At 46.0% G+C, this 11,014-nt stretch overlaps 1 protein-coding gene across 1 annotated transcript; it reads right to left on the bottom strand.

Annotated features, from left to right (window-relative positions):
• Positions 1–9,646: 9,646 nt before the first annotated feature.
• Positions 9,647–10,534, bottom strand: LOC109166989. Its single transcript, XM_019315889.1, has one exon. The coding sequence runs from the start codon at positions 10,532–10,534 to the stop codon at positions 9,647–9,649; it is 888 nt and encodes a 295-aa protein (XP_019171434.1).
• Between the last annotated feature and the right edge of the window lie 480 nt (positions 10,535–11,014).

Here is an 11,014-nt window from a genome sequence, read left to right as displayed (position 1 = left end):
GTGGTTTGGGGGGTTTGGGTCTACCTTGGTTTCCTGCTCCTGAGCTGGATGCCCCGCGAGTGCCCAGCATGGCCTCGATAGTTGCCACCCTCTGGTCCAAAGCGCGTGTCACGCGGATTAGGGATGAGAATCCCTCGTCCATGATTTGGTTCTGTCGGGTGACCTGTGCGAGGATGCGCTCGTTGACGGATTCTTCATTTTGGCCCCTTGGGTTTCCCCTTGCTTGTGCGGGCGCCGGTGGATTAGGCTCGCTATCTTCTTCTTGTTCCTCATTCCTCCCCGGTTTCCCACATTCTTGCATTGCCCGCTTGAGTTTCTTGTTGGAGATATCTAGTTGATCCACCAATTCCCTTCGTTCCTCCTCGGGCTTAAGGCAAACCTCTTCGAGGGTGATGTATTGTCCCCCTTCGGTGTAGTAGATATCATTGCGACGGAGATTCTGAGCATTGAAAACCATGCCATTTGTGGTCTTGACCTCTGTGTGGCTTAGATCTACCCCCTTTTTTTCCATGATCCAACTTAGGATCATCCCTTAGGGTAGGGTAAGCCGGTTGCTAGTTTTGCAAAACTTCATGTGTTTCAACATAAGGGCCGGTAGATTGAACTTGATTTTGTGCTTTAAGAGATAGGTAAAAGTACACTATAAACTTCCCACATCCTTGCTTTTATTATTTGTGGGCAACAGGCTATCAGTTACAATCATGACCAATATCTTTTGCTCCGCGGTTAGCCATTTCCTGTTTGGCCGTGTGGCCGAGGTGAAACCTTCATCCTTTCCGAGTAGGTACCCGAGGTAGTCCTTGTACCCCGTGTTTTGGGTACCAATCCACCCCTTCCGGTCATAGTCTGACACACCCGTGGTGGTCAATCTTAAGAGCTTGGCCTGGCGGCCTTCGGAAAGTATGATTTCTTTGCCTCGGACCTTAGTGGTGATTTCTAGTTTACCACCTCGTTTGACGGCCACCAAATGTTGATAGAACTCTTTTACTAATTCGGGATACGTATCCCCTTTAATGGTGAGATATGTATCCAAAAGCCCTTGGTGGTTAAGCATGTCGACCAATTCCGGAGAGAATTGATCGGGTTCAAGGGCTTTACCTCCGATCACGGTGTAGTCGGCGTTGCTCCATTCCGGGGTGTGGACTCCGAGGGGCTTTTTCGGCATTGCAAGGTCTCCTTAGGTGGTGGTGTTCCTTGGCGATGGTATATTTTTTGGCGAGTTTCCGGCGAGACTCCGGCTAGACTCCGGCGAAAATTTCCGGCGATGGGGCGGTGTTATTGCTGGGTTTGGACGGCGAGGGGGGAGGGCGACGTGTGGTGGCCTGCGGTAGTGTAACACCCCAGATTTTCAAGACTTTTAAAACTTATATAATAAAGATAGAATCTCATTAAATCCCAAAATACGATACAAAGAGTACGGGGTGCTATGCCACACCCGAGCTAGAGAACTCGGGTGCACAGGCTAAATTCTAAAACCTCAATCAGTATCAATACTAAATCATGGCACGCAGGCCGAAAGGGAAAACTATCTAAGCTATGCCCCAAGCTTCTACCGCGCTCCAGTGATATACTCGTCTGTGCCTGAAAGCCAAATATATCTGTTCAGCGAGAGATGCTGGTAACCCACTCCAACGCGTTGAAATATAATACATATAGATATACGAAAACCATTTTGAACATGAAGATATATCCTACGAACTCTAGCTTTTAAAACAGGGATAGACTCAACAGATAGGGCTAAGCACAGACAGCAGTTATACCAAGCATATACAGTTTACAACAGGCAAGACAGATAAGATAAGCACAATTAATAATCATAACCCAACATATACGATTCTCACATAGGAAACAGTCATAGATAAGCACAACCAATAATCACAATTAAGCGTTTCTAGCAAGAGCCCTATAACAGTCACCACATCAATCCTTCTTATCTCATTATATAGCACTCTTTGTTGGCGCCACAGGACCAATCGCATGCCCATACATGAGGGTCAGCGCATATAGCTCTGACATGGCCCCGCAGCACCCTGCCCCGTCTCACACTACGGAGGGGTCGATCGCAACCGACCGATGAGCCGCAGCTCTATATAATATTTATATACCTGACCGGTCTTTACCAGCCTGGTTAACAGTTGGGATGGTTCTCAACCCATTCAATTGCCCGTATAGTGGACCTTAGTCCTATATAATATTTATATACCTGATCGGTCTTTACCAGCCTGGTTAACAGCCGGTATGGTTCTCAGCCCACCCGACTGCCCGTATAGCCCGATTGATCTCAACCAAATCGGGGTAACATGCACACATAACACATAGCAAGCACATGCAACCCACATTAACACATTGGGAAGGGGGGGGGGGGGAAACGTATAACAAAACCTATGCGTGATCCTTCACATACTAAGAATAGTCCTAAGGGGTTCATACTTCTTTCACCTAGGTCAACGGGATACCAATTCAACTAGCATGCAATATATAAGACTCATACGACCTATGAATGGTACCCGAAAATCAAATTAGACATAGGCACGATAGACGGAGTCCGTTGGGACACCACGGGGGTCGGGGGAACATCAAATGGGGAATCCGGGGTCCCGAAGTGTGGGAATTTCTAGCGGGTAGCCGGTGGGTGGGGGTTCACCCGCCGGCTGCCCGCTGGTATTTACTGTTCCGGGCAGCGGGTGCCCGGCGGGCAGCTGCCCGCCCGCCGGCTGCCCGCTGCCGGAGCTCCTCTTTTGGCCGCGGGTAGGTGGCGGGTCCCCTACCCCCACCTACCCCCCACTGACTCTTTTCACCAAAACGCCCCGGGAACCTTTGTGGAACCCGAAACCATGCTTAGACACTTTCAAACGCAATTGATAACACACGTAAACAATTAACGGATCGAAATCAAGAAACAAATGGCACATAACCTATCATGCTTTTCTAAACATAATAAACACCCAATCATGCGAAATCCCGCCCAAATATACCAAGAATAATACCATACAAATTCCACGATATAACTTAGGGTTCTAATTATTTTTAAATCAACAAGAACACAATTCATCTTTCAAAATCAAGATTCGGTAGGAATATCATATAACCATCAAGAACCTCATATAATCATTAAGAACATCAAGAACACCATGTAATTATCAAGAACGTCATATAATCATCAAGAACACCATAATTAACAAGAACCTTTCATCATCAAGATCACCCATGGAAATCATCCCACCAATCATCAATAATAATATCACAAATCATCAATACACGATAATATGGGGAAATCCTAAGAGGGGAATCATAACTAAGAAAATAGGTTTTGTTGAGACATGGGTTACCTCTTAGCCTTAATTAATTCCTTGGCTATGAAGGGTCTTTCTTTAAGCTTTCTTCTTTCTTGATTTCTCCTAAGGGGATTCTTGGAACTTCTTGTATGGTGAGAGATTATGGTGGTGAAAGATCTAGGTGCCTCCTATATCCCTATTTATATATTTAAGACTCCTAATTAGGGTCTGAATGGTATGGGTTTACTAAATTCTATTCCTTATAGGACTAAGGGCTTATTTTAGGGATAAGGGTCCATGGTCCATAGTGGACCATATTAATTAATTAAAGGGAATCCTAATCGTAGTCTGAATAGTAAAAGACCTACTTCCTTTATTCCTAATAGATAACTAGGTCTAGGATTCCTAATTAGAATCTGAATAGTAAAGGGTTTACTTTCTTTATTCCTAATAGGCTTAAGACTCTAATTTAGGCAAGGGTCCACGGTTCATGGTGGACCTTATTAATTAATTAAAGGAAACCTAACCGAATTAAATCATATTTAATTATTATTAACGGGATTAATTAAATAATTAATCCGGGATTGAAGGCCGTAACACGGGGTGTTACAGGTAGTGGTCGGTCGTGCTGCTGGTGTTGCGTGGCAGCGGGTCGCGGCCGGGTGCGGTGTGGGCGGCCTCCGGGGCGTCGACGGCAGGTGCTTCGGGGTGGTGAGGTTGGCCGGATGGTTGACGGCGGCGTGGAGGTCGACGGGCGGCGACCGGACTCGTGTCGGTGACGTGCGGCTGGCAGGTTCGTGGAGGTGGGGTGATGGCGGCTTTGATGGAGGTGAGGAGAGAGAGAGAGGGTGAGGGGGAGTGTGAGGAAGAAGAAGGGTTTTTGATTTGGGGGTTTTGGGGTTTTTAGGGATTTATTGGGGTTTAAGAAGGGAGTGTTCCCTTGAGGTTTCAAGAAATACTTATAGCCTAGTGGGTGAAGACATGGTTTTATAAGTGGGAGGTCAAAGGTTTAATTCCCATTGGTAACATTAGTCTTCCTTGTTTGGTATTCCTTATCTTTTCCTTATTGTTGTTGTTGGTAGTCTAGTTCCTTTCCCTTATGGTAATATCATTTCGATCTAGTTCTTTATTTATAGTAATTCCGAAGTAATTTGTCTAAACAAGTGATTCTACTACAAGGGTGGTTACAAGGGGTTCGTTAGTTTATCCTAGACAGAACTAATCTTCTTGGTTTTCCCCTGGTGGGTTTGTGTGATCTTCGTCTCCTGGGACCATGTTTCCTTCGTCAGGATTGCCTTCGTCCTCGAGTTCGGCTTGCGTGCGGCTCATGACGAATACTTTTCCGGGGGCACCGTAATTCCCTTGATTGTTCGTGCCTCCGTGTTGGTCCATGGCCATAGGGCGTGAGCTTGAGGGTTGCGTGCAGTGGAAGGCCTTGTGCCCTTCTTTCCCACAGTTGAAGCATCGTAAGGGATTCCCCATGCAGTCCTTGCCTCTATGATTTTGGTGGCATTTTGGGCAAGGGAAGCCCCCTGTATTGGTTTTGTTGTTCCGTGGGGGTGGCCTTTGCCCAGTTGGGTTGCTTGGCCTTGTGTTGGTGTCGGTTCTCGTTCTTTTTATTGGCGGTGCTCCTCCTCCTGTGTTCCTCTTTCGAATCTGATCTTGAACCCCACGTTGTAGTAGTTGGATTCGATAGAGATTGGCGGCACTGGAGTAAGCTTCGTTGAGGGTCCGTGGTCCGCTTACTACTAGTGCTTTTCGGGCTTTGAAGTTGAGACCTGATATAAACCTTTCTATTTTGGTTGATTCTGTGGGGACTAGCTCTGGCGCGAAGCGTGCCAGTTCGAGGAATCGTTTATGGTATTCCGTGATGGTAGTCGTTCCTTGTTTTGGGTGGAGGAACTCTTCGTGCATAGAAGCTTTTACGTGTGTCGGGTAGAATCGTTCTCGCAGGCGTGTTTTCAGGTTTTCCCAGTTGAATCCTGGTTCTTGTCTGTAAGTGGGTCCCTCATGGATCCACCAAAGGTATGCCTCGTGTCCGAAGTATAACGAGGCTATCTCTACACGACGTTCTTCTGGGCATTCTACCAACCCCAGAATCTTGTCAAAGGTCCGTATCCATTCTTCGAGGGTGGCGGGATCTTCTTCTCCCGAGAACGTGGGTGGTCGATGGCTTGAAAGTTGTCGGGCGACTTCTTAGTTTGCGTTTGGTGGAGGGAGTGGTGGTCTATTGTTGCGGAGGGCTACGTCGCTTAATGCTTGGGCGACTTGGGTGAGTTGTTGTAGGGTTTGAGTCAGGGGGTCGTGTGTGGCGGGTTCCGGAGTCCTTGATTGTTTTCTGTTCGGTGCCATGTTGCTTGATTTATAGAGCCAATGTTTATAATGATTTAGAGGGTTGTACCCTTACCTTGGTGTGATAAGCGAAGGGGAGTTCTTTAAATTAGGGAAGGATTAAAGTGAGGGGAGGTTATGTGTAGGCTTCACAATCTCACCGCGCGTCCTAAGATTCATGAGTCCTATGTTCCTAAATACCTAGAGTACAACTGTAATGTCCTAAAGTCCGGTCTTTAAGAGTCTTATCCTAGGATCAAACTTAGGCTCTGATACCAACTGTAACACCCCAAAATTTTGAAACTTTTAAAACTTATATAATAAAGATAATTTCTCATTAAATCCCAAAATCAAGCATAAGAGTATGGGGTGCTATGCCACACCTGAGCTAGAGAACTCAGGTGCACAGGCTAACTAACTAAAATCCTCAAATAACGTCAATACATAATCATGGCACGCAGGCCGAAAGGGAACTAGCTACTCTACACCTTGGATCTCTAGCGCGCTTTGGGATCTACTCATCTGTGCCTGAAAGCCAAATATATCTGTTCAGCGAGAGATGCTGGTAACCGCAGCTCACGTAAAACGTTTGATCGCAACCAAACGGTGGACCGCAGCCCGAGAGTGTAATTCTGACCGCAGCCAGCTTCTGAACCGCAGCTCAGGAATAACCAATTTGATCGCAACTAAATTGGGGTATCATGCACACATAACACATAGCAAGCACATGCAACCCACATTGACACATTGGGAAAAAGGGGAGAAAACGTATAACGAAACCTATGCGTGGTCATCCACATACTAGGAATAATCCTAAGGGGTTCATACTTCCTTTACCTAGGCCAATGGGATACCAATTCACTAGCATGCGATATATAAGACTCATTTATCCTACGAACGGTACCCGAAACATCAAACTAGGCATAGGCACGATAAACGGAGTCCGTTGGGACACCACGGGGAACGGGGAACATCAAACGGGGAAGCCGGGATCCCAAGGTGGGGGAAATTCCAGCGGGTAGCCGGTGGGTGGGAGCCACCCGCCGGATTCTACTGTTCCGGGCAGCGGGTCGCCGGCGGGCAGCTGCCCGCCCGCCGGCCACCCGCTGCCGGGCGGTGTTTTACGGCCATGGGTAGGTGGCGGGTCCCCTACCCCCAACTGATTCTTTTCATCACTTTTCGCCCCGGGAACCGTTGTGGAACCCGAAACCATGCTTAGACACTTTTCAACGCAACTAACGACAACTCGTAGACAATTAACGGATCAAATACGAGAAACTAACGGCACATAACCTATCATGCTTTTCTAAACATAATCAACACCCAAACATGCGATTTCCCCTCCCGATAAATCATACGATACAACCTAGGGTTCTAATCACTTTTATATCAACAGGAATACGATTTGCATTATAATTACAAGATTCGGTAAGAATAACACATAAGCATCAAGAATAACATCCAACCATCAAGAACATCACATAATCATCAAGAATTCCATATAATTATCAAGATCCCCATATAGTCATCAAGAACACCATAATTATCAAGAATCTCCCAATATCAAGATTATCAAGATCCCTCATGGGATCATCACATCAACATCAATAATAATCACTACCAATCATTAAAACATAATAATAAGGGGAAACCCTAAGGGGAAATCATAACTATAAAAATAGGTTTTGTTGAGACATGGGTTACCTCTTAGCCTTAATAAATTCCTTGGCTACGAAGGATCTTTCTTTAAGCTTCCTTGCTTTCTTGATTTCTCCTAAGGGGATTCTTGGAGCTCTTTTGGGGTGGTGGGGCGTTATTCTTGTGGGAGGAGTTCTAGGTGCTTCCTAAGTTCCCTATTTATAGATCTAGGGATCTTATTTAGGGTCTAATCCTATTGGGATTAGGGGTTGGGTTTATATAGGAGGACCCATGGGCTACGGTGAGCATTTTTCCCTAATTAATCATTATAATTTATTCTTTCTCTTGGGCTATTAATTAATTAATTAATTGGTTTTAGGACTCGTAACACGGGGTGTTACAAGTACTGAGATTTAATTTGGTGCCAAGAGCCGCCTGCAGAGACTTCCAAAACTGAGACAAGAACCTCGGATCACGATCGGAGACGATATCCCGCGGAACTCCATGATATTTCACCACTTGATTAACATAAGCTTGAGACAATTGCGTCATTGTCCAGGTCTCCTTCATCGCTATAAGGCGATCGGTCTTAGTCAATCGGTCGACTATCACCCAGATTTTGTCCTTACCCGAACGGGTCGTCGGCAGACCTCCCACAAAATCCATAGATATGGAGTCCCATTTTCCTTGTGGAACCTCTAGTGGTTGTACGAATCCTTTGACCTTACAACGCTCCGCCTTAACCTTTTGGCAATTGAGGCACTTTCCAACAAACTCTGCGACCTGCTTCTTCATATTAGGCCACCAAAAGAGACCCTTTACATCCTTGTACAGCTTGTCGCCTTCGGGATGGACCGAATAGGGCGTGTTATGACCTTCTTCCAAAATCTGTCGTTTCCACCGATCACAAGATGCGGGTATGCACAAACGGACTTTATATCTCAACTCTCCATCCTTAGACAGCTCAAACGGTCCCCCTTTTCCTTTTATCAGGTCATTTCTTGCCTTCATCAAGCTTGCATCTTCCTGTTGCTCTTTCCTGATTTCTTCTAGAAACGTAGGTACCACCCTTAAGCTATAAAAACGGACTTCCGATTCGATCTCACCTTGCTCTACCACCTCCAAGTCCAACCTTTGGAATTCTTTGCAAAGTTCATCAGCTACTATCCAAATAGAGTTGACGGTATGCTTCGATTTCTGGCTTAAAACGTCCGCCACTACATTAGCCTTTCCCTCGTGATACTGGATGTCCAACTCATAGTCTTTGATGAGTTCTAACCACCTTCTTTGCCGCATGTTAAGATTCTTTTGGGTGAAGGTATACTTGAGACTCTTGTGATCCGTGAAAACCTTGCAACGCACCCCATACAAATAGTGCCGCCAAATCTTCAAAGGAAACACTACGGCGGCCAATTCCAAATCATGTGTAGGGTAATTCTCTTCATGAACCTTAAGCTGACACGAGGCGTACGCAATTACTCACCCATTTTGCATCAACACACAACCTAGTCCCTTCTTGGATGCATCACTGTATACCTCAAACCCATCCGTTCCGGATGGCAAAATTAAAACTGGTGCAGACGTGAGCCTCTCCTTCAATTCCCGAAATGCTAACTCACACGCTTGATTCCAAATGAAAGGCATTTCTTTCCTTAGTAACTTAGTCAATGGTTGAGCCACTTTAGCGAAATCCAAAACAAACCTTTGATAATAACCCGCTAAGCAAAGAAAGCTTCTTACTTCCGCCACCGATGTAGGCACAGTCCAATCCTTCACTGCTCGTATCTTGTCCGGATCCACAGAAATACCCCTACTATCAATTACGTGACCCAGAAATGCTACACTGTCCTTCCAAAATTCGCACTTTGAAAGCTTGGCGTACAACTGTTTTTCCCTCAGAATCTGGAGTACCGTCCGAAGGTGTCCAACATGTTCCCTTTTATCCCTTGAATACACCAGGATGTCGTCGATGAACACGATTACAAAGTCGTCGAGATGAGGTTTGAATACTCTATTCATCTGGTCCATAAACACTGCAGGGGCGTTTGTCAAACCGAACGGCATCACCGTAAACTCGTAATGACCGTACCGAGTCCGAAATGCGGTCTTAGGAATATCCTTATCTGCCACCCTTATCTAGTGGTATCCCGACCTCAAATCAATCTTGGAAAACACTCCTGCGCCACGGAGTTGATCAAACAAGTTGTCGATTCATGGAAGGGGGTACTTGTTCTTGATGGTGACTTGGTTCAGCTCTCGGTAGTCGTTACACAACCTCATACTACCATCCTTTTTCTTTACAAACAACACCGGAGCTCCCCACGGCGATGTACTTGGTCGGATGTAGCCCTTGTCAAAAAGCTCGTGTAGTTGGGTTTTCAGCTCTTGCATTTCCTTCGTTGCTAACCGGTATGGGCCTTGGAAATGGGTGCAGTGCCCGGTATAAGATCCACTGAGAATTCCACTTCTCTTGGAGGGGGCATACCCGGTATTTCCTCGGGAAAAACGTCAAGGAACTCACGGACAACGGGTATGGTCTGAGCTACATTACCTTTTGCCTTTAGATTTTCAACAGAGCACAAGAACAACTCATTGCCTTTCTCCACGTACTTTTTCATCTTTATCATTGATACTAACTTGATCCTGGGTTTCTCCGTCGTTCCCCGATACGACACCCTCTTCCCGCTGGGCCCTCGTAACACCACTTTCTGCTCTTTGCACAGGATTTGGGCTCTAAACTGCCCCAACCAGTCCATACCTAAGACCACATCTATTTCGTCCAAGTCGTACTGGATTAGATCGCTAGGAAACTCCTCTCCTTTGATGTTAATCTTGATGCCCTTGAAGAGACTGTCACACATCCTAACTTCCCCAGATGCTACCTTAACGTTAAGCTTCACACCAACGCCACCGGTTAAACCCAACTTCTTCACGAGCCTGGGTGATACGAACGAGTTAGATGCTCCCGAATCGAACAGGATTGTTGCCGGGACGGACTGCACGAGAAAGGTTCCAATTACTACATCACTGTCACTTGTTCGAGCTTCACTTAGGATAAGCGTTTTCTTTTGAGGTGACCCTTCCGTCGGATGGTGAACTTCTATTCTCCCATTCCTTCTTAAATCTCGAGATGCCGGCAAGGTAGCTGCACTAGGACTCACTTTTGTTGACGTGCCGTTCCGGATCCACTGCTCAATCACCCCAGAAGCGTCACTAGATCCGGCCAACCTGGATTTCTTAACCACTTCACCCGCGTCTTCAAACGTTGCTGTACGCTGACGGGGAGGCATCGCAAACCTCTACAACAACAACACGGTTACCAAAAGATAACAAACAAGCAAAGAACAGAAAGCAACACTCAGCTCACCGCACAACCTAGAGTCCTAAGCCTAATACTTAGATTCTTAAGGTCGCTTAAAGGTCTCAAACCACACTTAGCCACTTAGAAAGTCTAGACTAAACTCTTTCCTAGGCTCAAACCTAGGCTCTGATACCAACTGTAACACCCCCTAAAAACAAGCTATTTAAAAGCCTTAAACATGCAGATAACACAACTAAACAACAAACACAGCGGAAGACTAAAAGATAACTGGATAAATATAAATCCAAGTCATGGGGTGTTATGCCACGTTCACCAACAAGGATGAACGCTACGGCAATATCTGCATTGTTTACAACTATCCAAAAGCCTCAAAAGTCTACAACTAGGGCGGCACACAGGCCATAAAACCAACGGGAGAAGCTATGCTAACAGGCACTAGACTGCGCAC

The sequence above is a fragment of the Ipomoea nil genome, unplaced genomic scaffold (assembly GCF_001879475.1).
Source record: "Ipomoea nil cultivar Tokyo-kokei standard unplaced genomic scaffold, Asagao_1.1 scaffold3142, whole genome shotgun sequence".
In the NCBI taxonomy this organism is placed as follows: domain Eukaryota; kingdom Viridiplantae; phylum Streptophyta; class Magnoliopsida; order Solanales; family Convolvulaceae; genus Ipomoea; species Ipomoea nil.
Note: the sequence above shows the minus strand (reverse complement) of the source record. Positions and strands in the feature narration are given on the sequence as shown.